The 26563-nt window shown below is 36.5% G+C and overlaps 1 protein-coding gene across 1 annotated transcript in view; it reads left to right on the forward strand.

Annotated features, from left to right (window-relative positions):
* Positions 1-26563, forward strand: part of WDR44 (WD repeat domain 44) — an 80831-nt gene that overhangs the window by 27528 nt on the left and 26740 nt on the right. Inside the window, exons 3-12 of the mRNA XM_082445501.1 lie at positions 1189-1263; positions 5376-6015; positions 6500-6630; positions 8258-8353; positions 9626-9762; positions 10872-10955; positions 16672-16778; positions 17535-17686; positions 20184-20322; positions 21591-21655. Coding sequence (XP_082301627.1) covers positions 1189-1263; positions 5376-6015; positions 6500-6630; positions 8258-8353; positions 9626-9762; positions 10872-10955; positions 16672-16778; positions 17535-17686; positions 20184-20322; positions 21591-21655 — 1626 coding nt within the window. The remainder of the gene's footprint in view (positions 1-1188; positions 1264-5375; positions 6016-6499; positions 6631-8257; positions 8354-9625; positions 9763-10871; positions 10956-16671; positions 16779-17534; positions 17687-20183; positions 20323-21590; positions 21656-26563) is intronic.

Genomic DNA, 26563 nt, shown 5'->3' on the forward strand with positions numbered 1-26563 from the left:
AGAGGGAGGTGAGAAATATAGATGTCAAAGATGTAGGCAGGAGCCATATCATGTTAGGTGCTCATGGGCTGTGGTAGAGTTTAGATTTTATCTAATACTTCAAATTCCATGAAACAACTTTTCTCTAGAAGAATCTATATAAGAATTGATAGTATTTCCCAAATGCTGGGAGGAATTCAATGAAACAACTTTTCAGCTTGAAGATATTGGAAGTCCTACAGAAATTTCTCTAGCACATTAAATCTTTAGCATTATAATAATCTCTGGAGTAGAGAGATTATTGGAGCCTATCCTGATACTTGTATAATTGCTACCTTAATACATACATACATCCTTATGTATCTTAGGTCACTTATCTGTCAAAAATGGTTATAGTGACTTTCTGACAAGCTCTGTGATGTACACCAAGAATTATGAAAAGCTTTTTTCTCAGTATTAGTAGTACATTCAAATTGCTATACTTCTATAAATGTAAAGAAAACTTAAGATGGAAAAGAATATTGTGTTAAGATTTGCAAATGTATGATTATCTTACTTTACCCGAATTTTTTTTCCAACAGAAATGCAGCATCCATTTTACCTTCTCTAACCTCCCAAATATATATATATATGTACGTATGTGTATATGAATGTATACGTAGATATATATGTATTTTTGGTGGGTTTAATTTTTTTCATCTGTTACTGTTTTGGAGACTTCATTTAATACCAGTTAAATCTTGATTCCTTTTATCTAAAGCTTATAGAGTTTTTAAGAAAATGATTCTCTGAACATGGTCTTCCTCATTATGTACTTTTGTGTTTATTCATATTTATGAAGCAATACTTTGGAAAAAATAACAATTCTAATTCAACCCTTTGCTTAAGTCCTTAATCTTTTTAAGCTACAAAGGTACTTAGTAGTTCTTATCTTCCTGCACAGTTTTTTAATGTTAAAAAGTTGGGTACATGTAAAGGAAAATATCCTATTACAATAGAAAAATCAAAAATTGCTGATTGGTAACCTTCCTATGCAAATTAAATTGTCCCAATTGGCATAAAAATCTCTGGGCATCTATCAGTATACAAACATCTAAGCTCTTTATGGGCCTTTGATTTATTAATGCTATAATTTCTAATTTATACCCATTTTAAACAAAGTTTTAAAGAAAAGATATTTGGTCTTTGTTTCTTTTCTTTTTAAAATAGGAAGCAGAGAACTCTGCATACAAAGTTGGAAATGAGTCCCCTGTACAAGAATTGAAGCAAGATGTGTCTAAAAAGGTTTGTAAGATAAAATGTCAATATTAGTTTAGCAGATGTCATATTTTTATGGTATATTTAAAGTGGAAAATTTTTTATATTCTTTTAGTATAGTGCCCTGTACATGGTGGATGTTCAGTAAACGTTCCTGAATCTGTTGAATTTGTGATTGAAGGCGCATCAGGCTTTTTAGAAGGCATTTTGTAATTGAACTAATTGGTAATTTATCCTTGAATCAGTATTTTGAAAAATGTTTTATAATGTGTTTTTATTTTTTATACTTGTATTTTTATTAGAGTAAGCTATAGCTACTCTTGAGGTTAGTACCAAGAAGTAAAGGTACTGAAAAACTCAGTGCAGCAAATTCTAATGTCTTGAGGAGTTAGAGGTTACAAGAAGTCATTACTCTTCTAGTACCTTTGATAACTTTTAAGTAATTGATCATATGAAGCTTCAGGGTTTGGTTTACTGGAAGAGACTGAGCATAAGATAAAAATGTTGGCAATGGGTTGTTCACAGTATCAGGATAAAACCCAAGGAGAAAGAATGGTGTGTGTCTTTTCATTTATACCAGTTTTGAGTGTTTTCTGTGCCCCAGGCACTGTTCTAGCGAGTGGATTTCCAGAGACCAATGCGACGACACATCCTCTATCCCAGAGTTTCTCAACAGCAACACCTTTGGGGTGAATAATTCTTTGTTGTGGGGGGAAGGAGAGATTGTTCTGTACATTGTAGACTGTTTAGCAGCATTCCTGGCTTTGACTCACTAGATGTCAACGTCCGCCCCCCCCCCCCCCGCCACCAACCCCTACCCCATCTTGACAACCAAAAATGTCTCCAGACATCACTGAATGTCTGGGGGAATGATACTGGGCAAAATCACCACCAATGTAGATTCATTGTTCTACCCTTACGGAATTTAGAAATTAATGGACTACATATTTTAATATTGATCATACTTTTTCCTTTAAAAAGAAAAATTTCCTTTTTGGGAAAAATGGTTTTGTGTATCAGCATGAATGAGCTAACAAGAGTGGTACCCTTTTTTTTTTTAATCAGAAATTTCCCACAATTCTACACAAACAAACAGCTGTCTTGATTTTTTGGCATTCCCTTCTGGTTCTCACTCATTTGCTTTTTTTTTTTTTTTTTTTTTGGCCTATTTGTAGTGTAGATAGAATTTTGTTGGTGATGGTGTTGTTTTGTTTCTGACAGAATTTTATATTCTACCTTTTCCTCTTAACATTTTTTGATTTTCATCATATTTCTACATGATTTTAATACTCAGTTTTCATTTGGTCTATTAGCTTCCATCAAGCAAATGGATTATTATGTATCTAGCCATTTTTATTGTTGAAAACTTGAAGTTTCGGTTTTTCCACTAGAGCTTTTCTTTCCCTTTTTAAGAATTTTTTCTTGGGATAAATTACAAATGGGTAAGTGTAGTTAGTAGCCCAAAAAAAGTGATTTTTAAGGAGAGTTTAGAAGCTGAAAAAATAGTAAACACTATGGAGCCATAGAGTGAGTCTTAAGACTCTAGGTATTACTTTTTAAGTTCTAGCCTTTTCTAGTGAATTAAGTATCCAACATTAATGATAAAGGCTGTGGGGTTATACCCTGGATCAGGACACAATCCCTGTTCCCAGTAACTTACATTTTAGTGGAGAAAATTGGATAAACACAAAACTGAGTGTAATAAGTGTTCAAATAAACTTGCAAACTTGATAAGAACACAAAGGGAGGCTTTACTTTCTCCTTGAGGATAGGAATGGGGAAGGAGGATGTAGCATCTGAACTGGTTCTTGATGAATGGATAAGATTTGGGCAGGCAGAGATGGAAGAGGAAAGGCATAACCAAAGGCGTGGAGATGAGGAATGTGCAGAATGTTTGACGATGAGTCTAGAGACCAAAGTTAGGGCCAGATTATGGGAAGGCCTCTGATGTCATACTAAAACATCTGGTTTTTATTTTACAGTCGCTGTGAAAGCAATGATTTTTTTGAAGCAGGGTGGTGATAGGAAACAAACAGTTCATTTAGCATGATCCTTTCTATGTTAGTCTTGATTCTCACTGTTCTCTTGTTCTTTCCCCATTTGCTACCTCCTGAAACCCGGCAGGGAACGGGGGTGGGGAAACAGGGCTAGGTACTGTAAATAGGTGCTATGGGGGCATATCAAGAGGTAGAAAACATGGGCCTTGTTTTCCAGGTGTGGAGAAAATATTTATATAGAGCTAGCTCATGTACTACTCTGTATTTATATTCTAGTTCATATTATAATGAACAGTAAGAGTGATAGGAGTTCAGAAGAGGAAGAGATTGTCCTCAGGTAAGGGATTAGAGAAGGTTTAAGATTTTCAACCTTGTTTTAAGCCCTCTGATGGCATAGGCCTTTTCACTCTGCATAGTGATTATTTGAAACCTTTACATTCACCTCATGCTCACTGTGCCCACCTGCATCTGCTTACTTTCATCAGATAACCTTGCTTCCCACTGCATGTAGGTGTTAGAGGCTAAGAAGCCTGAATTCAGTCCTTTTCATCATCTCTCACTTCCCTCACCTGCAAACTTGTTTTCATCTTTTACCTCTTTTTCATGCCATTCCTGAGAATTTAGTATTCTTTTTTTTTTTCCTGTCCAAAGTAGAATGATATAATATAAAGAACACTGGATTTTTTGGAGAAAAACCCGGATTTCAGTTTTGACTTTGTAGCTTACTAGCTGTGGGACCTTGGGCGAAATACTTAATGCCTTTACCTCAGATTCCTGCTTTTGTAGAAGGGAGATAATCTAGCTCCCTCACAAGGCCTGTGTAAAGATTAAATGGCAAATGTGTGTACTGGGTCTAATACACAGCAGACCCTCTTTCCTTTCTTCTCCAGAACTTGTTATCTTCCTTTCCATTGGCTCCTTTCCCTCTGCTTATAAAAATGCTGGATCATTTTCTTGCACCCTCTTCCACATATAGCCAAGCTTTTTGAGAACATAGAGTGTGCTGGCTGTCCCTATGTCTTCACCTCTTATTCATTCGTAAATGTACTGTAATCTGGCTTCTGTTATTGCTAAAATACTCAGAGCTCAGTAACTACCTAATTGACAAATTAGGTGGACTCTAGTTAATATTTCTCTGGTAAAAGTAAGGTAGGTCTAGGATAAAAATTTGAAGATTGAGAAAAATTAATATGTAGAATATGCTGGGAAATCAGGGATGAATATTATTGAACGGCTTAATATCCAGTTCAACTTGGCATGAATTTGTAGTAAACCACATCAAGATAGTTCCATAACACATTCTGTTAACTTTCTGGAGCCAAAGAATTGAGAAAGCAGAAGTCATCCATGTCTCCGTGGTGGAAAGATAAGTGAGTGGGCTGGGAGATTTATTGTGTTAATAATAACAGGACTGGGTAGAAAATATATTTTCTTCTAAATGTTGGTAGGAGACGCAGAAAGCCTGCCTGTAGTTTTCAACTGTAGATAAGAAATAAAAGGGAAAAAAGGCAAGATGAGCTGGGTATTTGAACTCTTCATGGTCCTGCCATCTCTCTGCAGAGCAGGGGATTAGATGTAGCCTGTTTAAGAACATTAATCTCCCTGCATCTGCTGGCTTTCCATGTCAGGCTTGAGTTCAGAGCTGAACAACTTGAAATCTTGTACAAGGTGGTTTTTATTCTCATAGTTTTGTTAACTAGGCTCAAACCAGCAGGCAACTAACTTGGCATAAATATGTAAATGAACTATGACATGAAGCATCTGAATGTAAATTTAGGTTTAAACTTTCTTTTACAGGGTTGATTGAATTTTTGTGATTACACGTACTAACACAGATTCCCTATATAATGGTTAAGAGTACAGTGTCTGGAACCAAACTCCCTACTTTTATGCCAGCTTCACCACTTACTAGCTTTGTGACCTTGGACAAATCACTTGGTCCCTCTGTGCCTTAGTTCCCTCATTTGTATAATGATGATAGTAAGAGTGCTATCTTACAAGGTTGTTGTAAAGATTAAAATACGTGAAGTGTTAAGAACATTGCCTGGCACATAGTAAGTACTATATAAATGATTAGCTGTTATTTTGTTCTTGTAAATAGCTTCACTGTTTTTTTTCAACTGCTTTTTAACCTTTCATCAGATTATTGAAAGTATTATTGAGGAGAGTCAGAAAGTACTACAGCTTGAAGATGACTCTTTGGATTCCAAAGGAAAAGGACAGTCTGATCAGGCTACTGCCAGTCCTATCATGGCTGGAACAGATCTTAGCAATATACCTGGATTGTTAGCCGTAGATCAAGTACTGCAGGAAGATTCCCAAAAGGCAGAGAGTCAGGATGTATCTGAAGAAACTGAATTAGAATCAAAAAAATGTTTTCCTTCTGATGACACATGTGACAAGCCAGTAGATGAAACCACTAAGTTAACTGAAATAAGTTCAACTGAACAACAGCTTAATGTGCCTGAAACTGAAACAGAAGTGTTGAACAAGGAAGCAGTGGAAGTCAAAGAAAGTGATGTTCTAGAACCTGCGTCCTCACACTCCTTATCTACTAAAGATTTTGCTGTTGTGGAAGAAGTTGCTCCTGCCAAACCACCAAGACAGCTTACTCCAGAACCTGATATAGTAGCTAGTACAAAGAAGCCTGTTCCAGCACGCCCACCTCCTCCAACTAATTTCCCGCCTCCTAGACCCCCACCTCCATCTCGACCTGCTCCACCACCAAGAAAAAAGAAAAGCGAATTGGAGTTTGAGGCTCTTAAGACACCTGATCTAGATGGCAAGTATTCATTGAGAAATAGCTATTTTTGTGGGGAGTTTTTGGAGTTGAACTTTCTGATTTTTTTTTTCAGTTTTTGCTGTATATAACCACATTGATGACCAAGTTATAAAACTTATTTTAGTAATAGAAAGTCAAAATGTTTACATTGGTGTTGTTACATTACTGTAATTAAACATTTCAGCAGACTTTCAAATCTGTTACCATTGGAGAGCCAGTGTGGCATAGTGAAAAGAGCATAGGATTTGGACACTTACGATTTGAATTCAAGTCCTAGTTCTCTTCATGTGTAAGTTGTGTAGCCTTGAGGAATTTAACATATTTGAACCCTGGTTTCCCCGTATATAAAACGAGAGTAATAAAACCACTTTTCTCAGAGGATTGTTCTAAGCATCAGCCAGATAAAGGTTAAAGCACTTTTCAAGCTATGTATAAGGTCTTATATAAATATTAGTTGTTGTTGTTGTTGTTATTATTATTGCAGTTCCCAAAGAGAATATTACATCTGATACTCTCCTAACTACAAACATGGCTTCAGAGAGTACAGTCAAAGATTCTCAGCCTTCTCTTGATTTGGCAAGTGCTACCAGTGGAGATAAAATAGTTACTGCCCAGGTTGGTGAATTTGTGTTATATTTGATACAGGCTTTCTCAACTTTCTGCAACTGGCTGGTTTGTTGATGGTTTTGGTTTTGGTTTTGGTTTTGGTTTTGGTTTTGGTTTGTTGATTGTTGAACCTTCTTTTCTTCTCCAGGCCAAATATTTCCTTGTCCCCAAAACCTGGCTACCTTACATCCCTTGTCTAGCTCTGCTACTTAAGTAGCTGGCTGATTCTGGCAAGCTATTTAACATCTGAGTCTGAGATGGCTCATTGATGAAATGAGGGGAAAACCTTCCTTGAAGGTTTCTTGCAAGGTTGAAATGAGCTAGGGTATGCCAAGTACCTGGCATGTAGTAGGTATTCAAAAAGTGACAGATGCTGCTATATGTAATATTTATTAATAAATACCAACTATAATCTTCATTTATCTGACCTATAGTGGTCAAAATTGGGGACTTTTATTTTTTATAATTTCCTTTTCCTAATCATGAAAAAAAAACTTCATACACTAGGCTATATATCCATATATGAGGCAATAGAAAGGACTTGATAACATGAATTTCTACCACCGCCAAATTCTGGGATTCAAGGGGGTTACTTATGTGGTAGCTGTGGTTAGAGCAGGTTAGCCGACTGGGAGATACTATCATACTAAGCGAAGTAAGTCAGACAGAGAAAGACAAATATCATATGATATCAGAATCTAAAAAAAAAATGATACAAATGAACTTATTTACAAAACAGAAACATACAGACTTGGAAAACAAACTTATGGTTACCAAAGGGGAAAGGTGGGGGGAGGGATAAATTAGGAGTTTGGGATTAACGTATACACACTACTATATATAAAATAGATAATCAACAAGGACCTACTGTACAGCACAGGGAATTCTGCTCAATATTCTGTAATAACCTAAAAGGGAAAAGAACTTGGAAAAGAATAGATACATGTATATGTATAACTGAATCACTTTGCTGTACACCTGAAACTAACACAACATTGTTAATCAACTATACTTCAATATAAAATAAAATTTTTTTTAAAAATCAAGGATTCTGTGGCCACTGGAACTTGGAATAAAATTCAAAGCACATACACACACAAAAAGACACTATAGTCTTTTCAGAGCCTTAGAGCAGAGGTCAACAGTGGCCTGATTTTGTAGGGTCCCCAAGCTAAAAATGGTCTTTATATTTTTAAAGGGTTGTTTTTAAAAAAAGAATATGCAACAGACACTATATATGAAGCAAAAAGCTTAAAATATTTACTATCTGGCTCTACAGAAAAAGTTTGCCAACCCCTACCCTCAAGATAGCCATGTGTATAGCTCTGATTAATGGCAGTATTAGTGCTGGCATTTTACTGGTAGAGAACTGCTTTTGGGCCAGGTTCAAATAGAACATTTATTTGCTTTCAAGACTACTCAGACATTATTTCATGAGCAGCAACACTTTTGGTACCTAATTTTTTTCAGCATGCTGGGAATAATAAAAGACTGAAATGGAGTGCTCCATTTAAATTTTTAGTAGGCTCCATTATCTGTATTATGGAATTCTTTAGAACTGTGTGTGGTAATGAATAATTGAATATTTATAGAAATTGATTCAGTCTACTTTCTGTTTATAAAATTATAATTTCAGGAAAATGGAAAAGCACCTGATGGGCAGACAATAGCAGGTGAAGTGATGGGCCCTCAGAGACCTAGATCCAGCTCTGGGAGAGAGCTTACTGATGAGGTATAATTAGATTTTTTTGTTCTTGAAAACATAAAATATAAAGGTCATGATGAGAAGATGAAAAAATTCTAGAGATGAATGGTGATGATGGTTACACGACAGTGTAAATGTACTTGATGCCGCTGAACTATACAATTAAAAGTGGTTAAAATGGTAAATTTTGTATTATATGTATTTTACCATGATTTTAAAAAATTAGCTTTATTGCTGTTAGGCAAAAAAATCATAATGTAGAGGAAAAAATGAAAATTGAAAATTGTCTTAGTTTTTTTTTTTTTAATATGCTGGAGTTTGAACTCTGACTTAAACTTGCCCTTTCACATAATTATATGGTGCAATAAGTGTATTGAAAGCAAGGCCTATGTTTTATCGAAAGTGGGCTTAAAAAAAACTTGATATTATAGGTATATGTTTTTATACATATTAGATTATGTACAGTGTATACAGACTCAATGTTTAATTCTTACCTTAAAATTTAGTATACATCTATTGGCCGATTTATTCAGAATGAAGTTTTGAAGCAAAATCTTAATTTTTGTTTCTTTTAAACAGTACCTTTAAAAAAATTATTGTACTTTGGAAAACAGTTTGGTAGTTCCTCAAAATATTAAGCATCGAGTTACCATGACCCAGCAATACCAATCCTATGTATACACCAAAGAGAAAGGAAAACATACATCCACACAAAAGATATACATAGGTGTTCATACTAGCGAAAGTGTGGAAACAACACAAATGTCCAACACCGATGAATGGATAAATGTAGTATATCCATCCATGTGGACTATTTTTTGGCAATTAAAAGGAAAGAGATACATGCTGCAATATAGATGAACCTTGACAGCATGATGCTAAGTGAAAGAAGCCAATCACAAAAGACTACATACTATATGATTTAATTTATATGAAATGTCCAGAATAGGCAAATCCATAGAGGAAAAAAGTAGATTCGTGGTTGCCAGGGACTGGGAGGAGAGGGGAATACGGCATGACAGCTAATGGGTATATGGTTTCTTTTGGGGGAGGTAGAAGTGTTCTAAACTTAGATAATGGTGATAATTGCACAACTCTGTGAATGTACTCAGAACCATTGAATTATACGCTTTAAATGAGTGCATTTTGTGGTGTGGAAATTGTATCTCACTAAAAATGTTTAAATTGTACATAGTACTGAATGTATCTAGAAAGTTCTTCGCTTGAATTTTTGAGGATTTTGTAGATTCCAAAAGATAATTAAATTATAGGTACTCTCGGTGTTATTTTTTACTTCAGGAAATTTTAGCCAGTGTAATGATTAAGAATCTGGATACTGGAGAAGAAATACCTTTGAGTCTTGCAGAAGAGAAACTGCCAACAGGTATTAATCCTCTCACTCTACACATCATGAGAAGGACTAAGGAATATGTAAGGTATGGCCTAATGTTATTATTTATCATTTGTAGTATTTCATTCAGAGTGGTGAAAAGTTCTCTGTTTATGAACTATGAGAGTCCCTAATTTGGTTTCATTCAGTCTTCTTTTTTTAAAGTTAGAATTAAAATTAGAGTTAGTTAATGTATGTATTCTTAAACTTTTTTCTCTCTCTTTTTTAAAATGAGCTTTTTAAGATTCCACATATAAGTGATATCATAAAGTATTTGTCTTTCTCTGTCTGATTTATTTCATTTAGCTTAATGCTCCCAAGGTCCATCCATGTTGTCACAAATGGCTGGATTTCCTTCCTTTTTATGGCTGAATAATATTCTTCTGTGAGAGTGTGTGTGTGTGTCACATTTTCTTTATTCAGCTTTGTTCTCAAGATTGTACAATTACTTGGGGGAAAATATATATATATATCTTAAATCTCATAGTATTTGGTTTGTCTTCTTTTAAAATGATTTATATTGGATTGGCCAAAAAGTTTGTTCGGGTTTTGCTATAACATCTTACAGAAAACCCGAACGAACTTTTCAGCCAGCCCAATATTATACTAGAGACAATATTAGAACACATGAAGCTAAAAAGCCATGTGGGATAAACACCTGGTCTTCTGAAACCTTGCTTTAAGGATCAGAAATGTTATAAATAATTATATTGTCTTTTTAGGGTCAGAAAGTGTCTTTAGAGTGAGGTGATTGACTTTACTGTGAGATGTATGTAGAACTAAGAAATAATTTCTGTGAAAGCAAAACTTTCACATGATGTGCCTGGTAAGTAAGGAGGGAGATATTTATAAGTTAATGTGTCATTTCTGTGCAGCATGTTTTGCCCAGCAAAAAGCCTTGTTTGTGTTAGGTTTTTCATAAATTCCTAAATTGCATTCGTTTGCATTTTGTACATTGCACCTTGCTTAAAGATTCTACTCTATGATCTTTCAGGTCTTTAAATTCTCAGGGTCATCATTTAAATTAAACTTATATAAAGCATGTTAACATTTTTTTCTTACACTGATTAGCTAATTGTATACTAAGTATACATACAGATTTTTGAGAAGTGTAGGGGAAATGGCTTCTTATAAAATGACTACTTCTTCTTGTAGTAATGACGCAGCACAGTCAGATGATGAAGAGAAGTTACAGTCTCAACAAACAGATACTGATGGTGGAAGGTTAAAACAGAAAACGTGAGTTACAGTACATCCCTTTTCTTCATTTCAGGCTTTTATTTAAAAGAAAAAAATATATATATATATATATGAGAGCTGCCATATTTTAAATCTATATTCTGTCCAGTTTATATGTCCCTCCACCACTACCACTCCCTGCCCTCAGGCAATGGATTATGAGTTCCTTGAGGTTGTCTTGGTCATTTTTATAGCATCTGACATACAGTAAATGATCAATACATTTTGCATCATGCTTGTATTTTTCTGATGGTAGGTGCCAGAAGTGTTGGTAGAAGAACATGATTGTCCTTGAAGTTGCTTTTTCCATTTCTCATCTCTCCAAATCCTATTTCTTTCTAAACCCAACTACGTGAGATTCTTCCTGACTACTCCAGTTCATAGTAAAGTTTTTCCTGTTCTCAATTTCAATGGCACCTATTGTCTACATAACTTGCATTTGCTGTTTATATTTTATATTATCTTAAACTGTTTTCTGATTTTAAAAAATAAGATAAATACATGTTAAACAACTAGACCATATGTTGCAAAAGGATTTTGATCACGCCATTCTTCTTTTTCCCCTATAAAAATCTAGCACAGTGGTGGACATGTAGGTTTTGGTTGATTATACACAAGTCACTTAATTGGCAGTAATTCAGTCTAAGGCCTAAAATGAGTTCTCCACTCAAGTCTGATCTTTTCCTAGTGTGGCAAGTATAGCAAAGAAAGCATTGAGATTTTTTACAGCAGGTATGCCCACAGTGGAGGTATATGATAACACCTCAGCTATCTGGACCTTGGCCTTCGAGCAATGGCAACTATCAGGAGCCGGAGAATTAGAATTATTCAGGAGACATATAGACATCCAGGAAAGATGTCACCTGCTCCATGCACTAAAGCTCATTATTTTTTAAAAGAAAAGCTCCTCAGGTTTATTCAAAGCCTTTATACTTACTTCTTACATAATTTCTAAAAATCTGGTCATCTGGTATCTGATCTCAGAGCAAAATAGAAGCAGCAAACTGACATGTAAATCAGCACATAAGAATGTCAGATAATACTCTGATTGCAAGAGAGGAATCAGGAAAATGATAAAAAAGGACTCACACATTGCACAACCATTTCACATGGCAGTGCTTTCAACTTCTTCTCATGTTGTGACATACAGAACGTGGTATTATTTGCACTGAACCCTGGGGTAAACTGATGAGGCAGCTGATGGCCAAAAGAGACTGGCCCAGGGTTCTGGTTTCTCTGGGCCCTACCCTGTTGCCTTGAAGGCTGAGAGGGGAACCAATATTATGGCTCACTTGCAATCCATTTGAAAAGCCTTGAATGTATTAAAGAATAGTAAAGATGGTAACTGACCCTATTTATTAAAGAAAGAAACTTATCGAGCATTAAGTGCCATTGAAGAAGGCACAAAAATATGTATTTTAGAAATGTTCTCATCCAAAATGATTAAAATATCTGTTTTCTTGCTTAAAGTAGTACTAAACCTATAGTTAACCAGAAAATATAACTTCAGAGTTATAGGTAGCAGAGACCTTATTGTGATTTTAAAAATGGTTTATCTGTTTTTAATCTCTATATCTGTATTTAATCTCTGTAGCACAGATATAGAGAACAAATTAGTGGTTACCAGCGGGGAGAGGGAAGTGGGGAGAGGCAAGATAGGGGTAAGGAATTAAGAGGTACAAACTACTCTGTATAAAATAAATAAGCTACAAGGATATATTGTACAGCATGGGGAATATAGCCACTATTTTATAATAACTTTAATTTAATTTTTATTTTATATTGGAGTATAGTTGATTTACAAAAGCATGTTGGTTTTACAGGTGTACAGCAAAGTGATTCAGTTATACATATATCCATTCTTTTTCAGATTCTTTTCCCATATAGGTTATTACTCAATATTGAGTAGAGTTCCCTGTGCTATACAGTAGGTCCTTGTTGATTATCTATTTTATATATAGTAGTGTGTATATGATAATCCCAAACTCCTAATTTATCCCTCCCCCCCTACCTTTCCCCTTTGGTAACCGTAAGTTTGTTTTCGAAGTCTGTGAGTATGTTTCTCTTTTGTAAATAAGTTCATTTGTATCCTTGTTTTTAGGTTCCACATGTAAGTGATAGCATGTGATATTTGTCTTTGCCTGTCTGACTTACTTCACTTAGTATGATAACCTCTAGGTCCGTCCATGTCGCTGCAAATGGCAATATTTCATTCTTTTTTTATGACTGAGTAATATTCCATTGTATATATGTACCACATCTTCTTTATCCATTCCTCTCTCGATGGGCATTTAGGTTGCTTCCGTGTCTTGGCTATTGTGAGTAGTGCTGGTATGAACATTGGGGTGCATGTATCTTTTCAAAGTATGGTTTTCTCCAGATATATGCCCAGAGAAGTGGGATTGCTGGATCATATGGTAGTTCTTTTAGTTTTTTTAAGGAACCTCCATACTGTTCTCCATAGTGGCTGTACCAATTTACATTCCCACCAACAGTGCAGGAGGGTTCCCTTTTCTCCACACCCTCTCCAGCATTTATTGTTTGTAGACTTTCTGATGATGGCCATTCTGACCGGTGTGAGGTGATACCTCATTGTAGTTTTGATTTGCATTTCTCTAATAATTAGTGATGTTGAGCATCTTTTCATGTGCTTTTTGGCCATCTGTATGTCTTCTTTGGAGAAATGTCTAGTTAGATCTTCTGCCCATTTTTTGATTGGGTTGTTTGTTTTTTTTGATATTGAGCTGCATGAGCTGTTTTGTATATTTTGGAAATGAATCCCTTTTCTGTCACTTTGTTTGCAAATATTTTCTCCCATTCTGTGGGCTTTCTTTGTTTATGGTTTCCTTTGCTATGCAAAAGCTTTTAAGTTTAATTGGGTCCCATTTGTTTATTTTTGTTTTTATTTTTATTACTGCAGGAGGTGGATCCAAAAAGATCTTGCTGTGATTTATGTCAAAGAATGTTCTGCCTATGTTTTCCTCTAAGAGTTTTGTAGTATCTGGTCTTACACTGAGGCCTTTAATCCATTTTGAGTTTATTTTTGTGTATGGTGTTAGAAAATGTTCTAATTTCATTCTTTTACATGTAGCTGTCCAGTTTTCCCAGCACCACTTATTGAAGAGACTGTCGTTTCTCCAATGTATATTCTTGCCTCCTTTGTCATAGATTAATTGACCATAGGTGGAGTATAATCTATAAAAAGTTTGAATCACTACATTATACACCTGAAACTAATATAATATTATAAATCAACTATACCTCAAAAAAAAAGGTTTACCTGGGAATTCCCTGGCGGTCCAGTGGTTAGCACTCTGCACTTTCACTGCCGAGGGCCCAGGTTCGATCCCTGGTCAGGGAACTAAGATCCCACAAGCCGTGTGGTGTGGCCAAAAAGAAAAAGGTTTATCATCTGTGTTTTATGATTATCAAAAGTAATACAGAAATGGGTAAAAAGAAAATGAAAGTCTCTCATACTCTCACCCCCAGAAATAATCTTTAGGTATGTTCACCATAGAATTTTTTTTTTTAATTTATTTCATTTTGGCTGCGTTGGGTCTTCATCGCTGTGTGCGGGCTTTCTCTAGTTGTGGCGAGTGGGGGCTACTCTTCTTTGCCGTGCGTGGGCTTCTCATTGTGGTAGCTTCTCTTGTTGCGGAGCACAGGCTCTAGGCGCGTGGGCTTCACTAGTTGTGGCACGCGGGCTCAGTAGTTGTGGCTCGTGGGCTCTAGAGCGCAGGCTCAGTAGTTGTGGCGCACAGGCTTAGTTGCTCCACGGCATGTGGGATCTTCCCGGACCAGGGATCGAACTCGTGTCCCCTGCATTGGCACGTGGATTCTTAACCACTGTGCCACCTGGGAAGTCCCCACCATAGAATTTTTTTCTCACAAAAATGAAGTTATACTGTGTCTATAGTTTATTGACTTTTTAAAAAAAATACCTATTATGTAATGGACATCTCTTCATATCAGTACCAATTGTAACATATTGTAGTCTTTCTGTCAGTTAGACATGGGAGTTTGGTGCTGCAGATAAAATAGTTAGGAAGACAATCGTAGTCTCTGCCCTCATAGAGCTTCCAGTTAAATAAGAGAAACAGACAGTAAACATGTAATTACACAGATAAATCTAACTATGTTTGTAGTAATTACTATAAAAGAATGTATGGGGTGCTATGGGAGTGTGTAACAGGAAAATCTGTTCTAAAGAGTCAAGGAGGGCTTTTTTAAAAGACAGCTGTTTGTTCTGAGACCTAAAAGATGAGTAGAAATTAGCCAAGGGAGAAGTGTTCCAGGCAGAAATGACCACCCATCCAAAGGCCTTGAGGTGACTAAAAGCTTGGTACATTTCAAGAACTGAGGTTAGGGCTTCCCTGGTGGCACAGTGGTTAAGAATCTGCCTGCCAATGCAGGGGGCACGGGTTCGAGCCCTGGTCTGGGAAGATCCTACATGCTGTGGAGCAACTAAGCCCGTGCACCACAATGACTGAGCCTGTGCTCTAGAGCCCACGAGCCACAACTACTGAGCCCACGTGCCACAACTACTGAAACCCGCACACCTAGAGCCCTGCTCCACAACAAGAGAAGCCACTTCAATGAGAAGCCTGTGCACCACAACAAAGAGTAGACCCCGCTCGCCACAACTAGAGAAAGTGGCGCACAGCAACGAAGAACCAAAGCAGCCAAAAATAAATAAATAAATAAATTAATTAATTATTTTAAAAAAAGAACTGAGGTTAGTCTGATTTATTTTATTGCATTCCATTGTAAGGATATACCATAACTTATTTATCCATTCCTCTGTTAATGAAAATTCAGTTTATCTCTACTTTTTATCTATTCTAAACAATATTGCAGTGAACATCTTTGTATATATGCTTGGCAACTTTTTCAAATACTATCCTAAATTTCATGAGCTCCTTTGAATTGGTAAAAATTTACCCTTGGTTTGTAAATTTTGTTCAGTTTTAAATATCATGTATGGTGCTTTGTTTTTTATAATTTTAATATATGAAATTTGAGACTTAGATAATTGAAAAAGCAATAAATAAATCCTATTTATGGAAGCCTGAGATGCATATTTGCATTACATTGTGTTTGGGAATACCTACTGGGAAAGCTCAGCCTAACTATATTGCATGCTAATACCCAAATGGAAAGAGAAGGGAAAGGGGCATCTTAGGCTACCAAAGCATTTTATTTTATAAGTAAATACCTCTTTACAGTTTCTTTGTATTGGTAAAATATGTTCTTAAGGATGACTCCCTAGAGCAGTCTTCTCAAAGCAATTCTCTTGCAGATTCATGGCCTCACCCCCAGACCCTCTAAATCACATGGTCCGGGGACGGGGCCCAGGTATCTGCACTTTAAAACACTCCCCTCCCACTCCGTTCCCACCAAGTGATTATTATCCACCACTGAAAACTAGTGCTCTAGAGGATATGATATTGTACATTGGGGGGAACTGCCTATATTTCTTTTGTAGCCATATTTATTTGAGTATATTTATTCCATAGAACAAGGGATTTGGGAACTCAAAGACCTACTATGTATATAAAAAAGGAGTTATTTCAAAATGATACACTTTACCAGTCACAGCTCATGAGATTATCTGTGAATTGTTGAACTTTTGCAATTAGTTGAGTTAATAAGAAGTAATTTGGGTTGGGTTTCTTGTTTGTTTGTTTGTTTGTTTGTTTTTGGTATTTTTGTTAAGGACTCAACTAAAGAAGTTCCTAGGAAAATCAGTAAAGAGAGCAAAGCACCTTGCTGAGGAATACGGCGAACGTGCTGTAAATAAAGTTAAAAGTGTTAGAGACGAAGGTAAGTGAAATAGAACATTTCAACTGAATACTTAATTGATTTGTAATCATTTAAATTTAGCCTGTAGTTTGTAAGAAGCATTCTATTTTATTGAAAGTAATAAACCTTAATAGCTAATATCTTAGCATTTCGATAAATCATGTTACTCTCACTATCAATTTTATGAGTGGGAAGAAAAATGAATTTATACATCTTAAACATGAATTTGTACATACTTTGTGACTAGCAACCTGGAAGAGTTGAGTGTTCAGTAATCAGTTGTAAATTCGTTTTGTAAGGCTATTTAGTGTTTATAAATATTCTCAAAATTAGGTAAATTTTCTGAATTTCCACACCTTAACTTCCTATGCCTTTGTTATAATTGTGCTCATTTGTTTTATTTAATAAACACTTACATAGTATTTATTCTGTGCCAGACACTGTTCCAAACACTTTCACCTGTGTTAACTCATTTAATCCTCTTAAAAACTCTATGAGGTAAGTACCATTATTATCCCCGTTTTATAGATGAGAAAACTGAGGCACAGAAAGGTCAAATACCTTGCCCATAGTCACACAGATAATAAATGGCAGAGCTGGATTTGGACCCAGGCAATCTGGTACCAGATTCCATGCTGCTAACCAATATGCTATTTAGTAATAGACAGATTTTGCTTTTCCAATTAATGAATTTTCTTGGTAAGCAGTACTTATGAAAATATGACCGTAGCAACATCTACATTAGCTAGTGATGATTTCTATTGCTTTTCTATTCAGTGTTTCATACTGATCAAGATGATCCTTCATCAAGTGATGATGAAGGAATGCCATACACAAGACCAGTTAAATTCAAAGCAGCACATGGCTTCAAAGGACCTTATGATTTTGATCAGATCAAAGTGGTACAAGATCTTAGTGGTGAACATATGGTAAGCAACCTTTTTATTTTTCAGGATTGATTCTGTTTTCATTGAGAGAAATACTTTGGTTTCTATAAAGCTGATGTCTTATGTATGTAATTTTGCTAGCCTGAGCCATGAAGAGTGAATTGATAATAATATGATTTAATGAATAGGTAATGCAAAGTCTGTCTCTGAATCATTGTTCAAGAAGTGACTTATTGAATAAGTAAACTCTAGGCCTGTATTATTAAGAAAGCTATGCAAACTTTCTTTTACCAGAGAAAGGTACCAAACTTTAAAGCAGTTAAGGGTGATCTGTCACTTTGAACAATGTTTAAAATGCTCCCTGGTATATTTTAAATAATTTATACAAATATTTCAGAAGCTCAATATATTTTGTAAAGTGACAGAACAAGGAGAGAGGTAGAGGTACAAGTTGTCTATCAGAGTTAAAATGTACCAAAGTAGATATAAAGTTCACAAATACATTACAGTTACCCCCTGAAAATGCTAGGAACGCAGGGAAGGCAGTAATAAACTCAGAACTGGGTAAGTGATACTGTTGGTCTTTGATCAGGGAATCTACTTATCTATTTAGATTTTAAATCTAAAAGTTAGCTTACACATATCAGTTGGCAGCCAGATTTGACTTTACTTTGGTGCTTATAATCTACACATAAAACGTTTGAGTTGTATAGCACAGGGAACTATATTCAATATCCTGTGATAAACTATAATGGGAAAGAATATGAAAAAGAATGTATATGTATAACTGAATCACTGTGCTGTACAGCAGAAATTAACACAACATTGTAAATCAACTATACTTCAATAAAATAAATTTTTTAAAAAGTTTCAATTGATTATAGTAACTTCCTTAAGGAATCTGATGAATTTCCTTGTACTGTATTGATTCTCTTTCATTATTTCCAGTTTTAAGTAAATCTCATTGCAGTAGGCTCCAAATGACAAATTTCTTAACATACTTGAATTTTGTGGAAATGAATGTTATTCCAGTAAATAAACTGTTACCTCTAACTTGGATGATCTTTTTGACCTGCGTAGATGTGTGTTATAATAGTGGTTATAACAATATTTGTTGTAATAGGATTTGGCCTTTCCAATTTAAGCGTTCACATTCTTTACTGTGCCCGCCCCCACACACACACATACTTCCGCACTGTTTTTAGTACTGCCTGTCTGGGAATTTTAGCCATATGCTGTAAAACCTTTTTTCTGGGGAGAAAAATAGAATGAGACCACACCATTCCAACACTTCTAAATGACCAGTGCTGTGAGGGTCACTGCTAAGCTGGGCCTTATTCTTCCCTCAGCCCTGGTCAGGAGTTGTTATTGCTATTCTGAGGTCTGTGCCCCCTCCTATCCCACTCGCCCTCATATTCAGCTAGGAGACTGAGGACCCCAGACTAGGATTTGTTCTTTTGCAATGAAGGTTTCTGGCCACCTCAGATCTCCCATTTCCATTAATATGTGGACAAGGTTTTGGGTCTTGAAGTTGTTAGTTTATTTTTATTTTTTAATAAATTTATTTATTTTATTTTTTTAATTTTTGGCTGCGTTCGGCCTTCGCTGCTGCGCGTGGGCCCTCCCCAGTTGCAGCGAGCAGGGACTACTCTTCGTTGAGTGCACGGGCTTCTCATTGTGGTGGCTTCTCCTGTTGCGGTGCCCGGGCTCTAGGCGCACAGGCTTCAGTAGTTGTGGCTCACCGGCTCTAGAGCGCAGGCTCAGTAGTTGTGGTGCACGGGCTTAGCTGCTCCGCGGCATGCGGGATCCTCCCTGACCAGGGCTCGAACCCGTGTCCCTTGCATTGGCAGGCAGATTCCTAACCACTGCGCCACCAGGGAAGCCTGAAGTTGTTAGTTTAGATTATGCAAACTGCAACTATCTTTTCCCTCTCTTCTAAAGGCCTTAAGTGGTGTTAGTTATGTGAGCATTATCTTAGTGTATAGTAAGTCCCCTACATACGACCCTTGAAGTTGCAAACTTTCAAAGATGAGAACATGCGTTCACACGTCCAATCACGTAAGTTAGTTCACGTGTCTGGCGTACATTGTCACGTGTGTGCATCCTCTACAAGTGGTTGTGTTTTTGTGTACTTTACTGTACAGTACTGTATAGAGTACAGTAGTACAGTATCTTTATTTCAAGCCCATGATGTCCGGAAACAGGCGTAAAAGCAGCGGTGATGTAGCTGGTACTGTACTGTGCTTTTCAAGGTGCACTGTACTGTAAGATTTTAAATGTTTTCTTTATTTTTTGTGTGTGTTGTTTATGTATTATTTGTGTGAAAAGTATTATAAACCTATTACAGTAGAGTACTGTATGGTTGATTGTGTTAGTTGGGTACCTAGGCTGACGTTTTACGAATGCACTCTCGGAATGGAACTTGTTCATATGTAGGGGATTTACTGTATGTGTAATTTGGCATAATTTTTTTCTTTGGCTTAAAAACAATGTCTCAACTTTTAAAGTAGTAACTCTGAACCTTCCTTTGTTTTCACAGGGAGCTGTTTGGACCATGAAATTTTCTCACTGTGGCAGATTACTTGCCTCAGCTGGACAAGACAATGTAGTAAGAATATGGGCTTTAAAAAATGCTTTCGACTATTTCAACAATATGCGGATGAAATACAATACTGAAGGTATTTTTCATTTATTGGTGGGTTTTAAAAAACCTGGAGACATCTGGGATTTTTACATTTTAGGTATAATGATACCCTCTTATCTGGCAATCATTTGCAGCAACCACGACTTTCCATAAAAGCCACAAATTTAAAACAGAGGTCAACAGCAAAAAGCATCTAAACCCAGTGAAAAAAGCTACCACAAAGTTTTTGACATTATCTCTTTTTAGGTGTACTGCAGAGTTAAATTCATCAACTACTGAGAACAAAGTTATGTGGTTTCCCCTGGTAACTTTCAGTTCTATCTTAGGTTAAAATGAAATATCTGATTAATCTAGAAAAAGAATGAGAATAGTGTATACATCCAGTAAGTAAAGAATGATTAAGGAAACATAGCCATGGAAAGTAAATGTGATTTGTCAGTACATCAAAGGGTATATGAAACTAGGTTAAATGGAAAAGAGAAACCCCAGAACTTGATGTGTATACACAACGATTACAACTATGTAAAATATTTCTGTATCATGTTATCAGCAAAGTGTGTAAAATTGATGTAAATAGGAGCTTTAAGTTTATGGGATTCTTTTCTTGTAATTATTGTCATTATTTAACTGCAGTACATTTTCTCCACAAACCCCTCACCACCCAATCATCCAAGGCTGAACACAAGAAGTTAAGGGATGGGAGAAATGAGAATAGAGGTAGTATGGGCAGGAGTATAGAGTGTAGTTGAAGCAGCAGTTTGAGGAACACAGAGATCTAGGGAGAGCCACTAAACTGGCCAGCGAGGCCCATATACTTTAGTAGCCCCATGGGGTTGTTTGCAATATGTTATAATACATAATTCAAGATGATGATGAGTTGACAAAACTATGTTTATTATACATTTATTGCCCTGCCTGGAGCAGAAAGACTATTTTCAGTGGCCATTGAGACTTACCCCAGCCCAGACCCTTCCTGCCCCTGTGTTCATCTTCCTGTTACGATCGGCAAGAATGTCTTCACGATGAATAATGAGGACTTAACAGTATTTTTTTTAATTGGGGAAATGGTTAAGCCATTTTATAAATATTTTATATAAAAATGATAAAAACAAATATTTTGGTGCCTAAGAGTTAACGCTTCGCTTGTTTAGAAAAATATATTTTTCCAGAATGATGTATTCTATGACTTTTAATTAGGTGTCACTGTATTATTATTTCTGATTGATGTTGTGTGTGTGTGTGTGTGTGTGTATGTACACTTGTATATATACGTGCCTTTTTACAATTATTATGTTGTTTTAGGACGTGTGTCCCCATCACCTTCTCAGGAAAGTCTAAATTCATCAAAATCTGATACAGATACGGGGGTATGTTTATTATTTTATGGTTACTATTGTTACATACTATAATTTTTTACCATAAAGTACCTTATTGTTTATCAGATATTACAGGTACATGAAAGCATTTAAAACTGAGATGCATTCGAAATGAGAGTTTTTTTCTATTAGAATTGGTAAGTGAAAAATTGTGATGTTTAAAGATTGTTAGACAGTAGAAAGCATTTAAAATTGAGATGCATTAGAAATGAGTTTTTTTCTATTAGAATTGGTAAATGAAAAATTGTGATGTTTAAGGATTGTCAGACAGTAACTAATATTGCTCAAGCTACTATACTAATGTAAACTTAAATTTAAAAATTCCCTCCCCTCAAATCCATGTTAGATATTTTAAAAATAATAATAGTAACAGACACCTGAATTAAAGGTAATTAAGGAAAGAAAAAAGATATTGAAATATTTTCATTTTTCCATCTTCTTGGTTTAATAAATGTTTTATCCCAGTGTCAGGTAGTTTAAAATATCTTAATGATTTTCATTTGGTTTCAGAGCTGGAAGGTTAAATATAACTAGTTTTAAACCTAAAAAGTGGAATGCAAAATATTATTCTAAGCTGTCCCTGTGCTTCTTGTATATTCAACAAGGCAAGGGCGATGTAAACAAAGAGAACCTAAAATGTCCACCTGCTCAACAGTACTTTCCTGGGATTTCATTGGCTCTCTAGTATTTGACACTAATTTTTCCCTACCTAAACATACTCCTCTCAGCTTTCCATGCTTCTGTTTTTCCTTGTTCTCTTCCTATATCCCTGCTGTCTCTTCCTCTTCCACCCCCTAAAATGTTGCTGTTTCTCTGGGTTTTGTCCTTTGGCTATTCTCAGTTGACATATTCACTCGCTACCTCCAATCCTGAACTGGCTTTAGCTCCATAATTCTTGTTTCCTTTCAATAGCTTTATGTTTTTTAAACAACAGTGAAATCTTATTGTGCATGCTGCCCTTTTCACATAATAGTATATATAGGCTCTCTCCACGTACACGTTCTTTAAGCACATCACTTAATAGGTCTGAAACTAAACTCCCTCAACAAATGTTTTTTGAGTGCCTGTTACATGTGCCAGACACTGCTAGACTCTGCAAAATCAAATGAGACTTATTTTCTGGCCTCAGGGACCTTGCTAACCAGTGAAATAGATATATCTGCAATTATAGCATTGGATGGTAATACTCTGTAGATGATACTACGCAAGTATACAAGTTAGCCTTATGAATCAGGGTGTCAGGAAAAGCTCCCTGGAGGCTTTGAACGAGGAATCAACTATGTGAGGGAAGGAAGGGGCGTATCAGAGCAAATAGCAAGTGCAAAGGCATGGAGGCTGAAACGACATGGCATGTTAAAGGTACTACCCGGCTGGAGCAAAGGGTACATGTGTGAGAGTTGTAGGAAAGGTAGGCAGGATTGGTATTTTCAGTGGTTTTTTGTGTTAAACCAAAACATATGAACTTTATCCTCAAGGCGCTAGGGGAAGATGGGCTTTGAGGGGTTTGGGTCAGAAGCTGAATTAAAGTGTTCAGATTTTTGTTTTGGAATGAGCATTCTCGTAGCAGTGTAAAAGATAGATTGGATGGGCGCTCCTGGCTAGAGACAGGGAGACCACTTAAGAGGCTCTCAACCCCAGAGAGAGATGGGTACTTCGATTATGGTAGATTATGATAGCAGTGAGTCTAGAAACCATAAAGAGGAGCTGAATTTGAGAAATATAAAAGAAGGACTTAATGACTGACTACCTGGGGTAGTAAGTGAGCAGCCTAGGATGATTCCCAGGTGTCCAGCTTGAGCAACTGGCTAGATATTAATGGTCATTCACAGAAATAGTTTTATTATTATCTACCCACAACCCTGCTTCTCCTGTTTTGAGCCTTCTTTAATGGCATCAACATCCATAAGTTACCTTTTTAACTCAGAAACACTCTATTACTTTTTCTTCCTTACCCACATACTAAATTAGTTAAAAATTCTATCCACTCTACCTCCTCCTACAAATGCCCATGGAATCTGACCCCTCATTACTCACCTCATCTAGGTCCTTGACACTCATTTAAATGCTTGCTGTAGCCTCCTAGTTGGTTTTTCTGTCGCTGGTCTCTACTGCCACCAGCTTTTTTTTTTTTGGCCACACCACGTGGCATGCGGGATCAAACCTGTGCCCCCTGCAGTGAAAGCATGGAGTCCTAACCACTGGACCTCCAGGAGATTCCCTTTTTTTTTTTTTTTTTGTCAAAATACAGATCTGTGCCATTTTGTGATTTAAAGTCTTCTGGTGGCTCCTTGTCACCATTCTTCCTGATATTACCTCATCTTACCTTTTTAACTCAGCTCTAATTCCCTAGTACCTGTGCATCCTACTTGCCATGCCAGATATAGGTCTGTATCCTAAACACTCTTTCACTTTCATGTCTTTGTTCATGTTGTTTGCTTTGCCAGGAATTCCCTCCCTGTCCCCTTTCCTTACAGGGCAAAGCCCTACTCATCCTTCAAGATTCAGCTCAAATATCTTATCTTCTCTTATTATTTTCCCTGAATCAAGCAGACAGAATTGTTCCTCACTTGTGTTCTGACAGTACATCATATGTACTTTGACACTGATATTATTTACCATGCCTTCCTTGGCAGTTTGTCCCTCTGGCTAGGCTCAGGGCTGATTTAAGGCAAAGAACTGTACTTCACAGATCTTAGTATCCTTGGAACCTAACCCCATGCCTGACTGTGGTAGGCCTAAATCAGTGTTGAATTCCTGCTTCCGTGCCTTTCATTCATTCCTATTCCCCTTATCTGGATGCCTGCGGTCTCCCTTTTTTCTACTTAAAATTTGCCCATTCTTCAAGGCCCACTTCCTCCATAAAGCCTTCACTGACTAATGTAGCAGTGAAAATTTTAACCACTTTGCTTTAGGGGAAAAGGATTTGCTTTTATTAGTTTAATTTACCATAAAGTTTCCAGGCCTTGATTACTATTAAAAACAGAGACTATTTGTACTATCTTATATTATGCTTATTTTAACAATCCTACTTACAGATTCTTAACTACTTCCATCCCCGCCCCCCCCCCCCCAAAAATACCCCTAAGTAACTCCCAATCTTGTTTGAATAGAACACCTTTTAAATGAGGAGCATAGGGACTTCCCTGGAGGTGCAGTGGGTTGGGACTCCGCGCTTCCAACGCAGGGGGCATGGGTTCTATCCCTGGTCGGGCAACTAATATCCCACATGCCTCGTGGTGTGGCCAAAAAAAAAAAAAAATGAGCGTAGTAGTACTTTGACCCAAAAAGTACTGAGCCCCTGGAGTACTGAGCCTTTTTTCTGGAGTAGTTGAGTATCATTTGTATCTATTGTTTTCAGGAAAAGATACTTTGGGGTTCCTTTCACTTCTGTCATTCTATATGGGGACAGTTAAAAGAAGCCTCTGTTTCATATGCCTTTGTCTTTAACCTAGTACTTGCTGCAGTGAGGCACAGTAAGCACAGTGGAGTTTATTTCCCTGATATGTGTGTTCTTTTTTTCTTTTTTCTCATGATAGTGATATCTTATATTTATCTCTTTTGATACGTTTTTACTCTTGCCTTCTTAGCATCCATGTAAAATAGAATACATAAAAGTACCTATTGTACAGTTGGGCATACAAAGTGATGCACCCAAGATCACTCACCTACTCGTTGGTCATGCCAAGCCTAGAATTCTGGCTCTTATGCTCTCTGTTTCTATTGATTTCCAAAAGTAGCTCAGTAAATGTAAGGAAGAGCGGCGTATTTAGTTTGCTCCATTATGCTACAGACTTGTAACATTTCTTCTTGACACTGGAAGTTGTAAATATGCTATCTACCTAAAAATTAATGTTTTTCTTGGATAAATCTGTTTGGTGCACTTGATTAGTGGAATATCAATATGGGTGTTACAACATTTAACTTCGGCTTAGAATTTTTGAGAGTAGATTGTAGGGGAGGAAAAAAATTTCCTCTACCCTCTTAGGTTCTGTGGCTGGGAACTACGAAATAACCTAACAAAAGACAGATTAAGAGGAGAAACGGTTTATTACGTATGCATATGGAGGCCTTCCTAGAGGAATAGTGAAGACCCAAAGAAGCTGTTAGACCTAGGCACTTATATATCATTTTAACAAAGAGCAAGAAATTTGTGGAAAAGTGACAAGATAAAGAAAAAGAAGTTTAGGCTTTTAGGGGCGGTAAATTGTGGGAAGGTAAATCTACTGGGGGAAACTAATGGAAGATAAGGGTAATTTAGTAAGGTTCTGTTTAGGCAGATAAGATTGATTCTCCTCTTCCTGGTAAGGGAGAGGTGAGGGGGAGACACCTTCACAAAGGGCATTTTATGCTCTGCTTTCAGGTAGAAAGGGGGAGGGCAGAGACTTTTTCTTGTGTCTGTTTCCTCTTAGTTGCCTTCAGCTCAAAATAATCCTTAGGCAAAGGGGCATATTTGGGGGTGACATATTCTGATCCCCTTCAAAATCATTAGAGTCTAAAATGGATGAAAGGACTTAACTGTAAGGGAATGAGAGGGAATTTTTATGAAATTGTACATATGTGGTATTTATTAAAAATATGCACTGATTTAGATTTGGTTCAATCAACAAGCAATTTTTAAACGTCGACAGTGTGTTAGGCACTGAAAATATAAAGATGCAATGGATAATTCATACCAACGAGCAATGCATGGGAGAAGACAGACATCAACAATGATATTGCATTGGCCAAAAAGTGCCTTCAGTTTTTAAGTAAAAATAAAAGACACATTTTTCATTTTCACCAAGGACTTTATTGAACAACGTATTCACCCTTTTGTTCCACTACCTTCTGCCATTTTTCAGGCAACTTCATAATTCCGTCTTCCCAAAACTTTTTATCTTTTTGAGCAAAGAACTGTTC

The sequence above is a fragment of the Balaenoptera physalus genome (genome assembly GCF_965194825.1).
Source record: "Balaenoptera physalus genome assembly, chromosome: X".
NCBI lineage: Eukaryota > Metazoa > Chordata > Mammalia > Artiodactyla > Balaenopteridae > Balaenoptera > Balaenoptera physalus.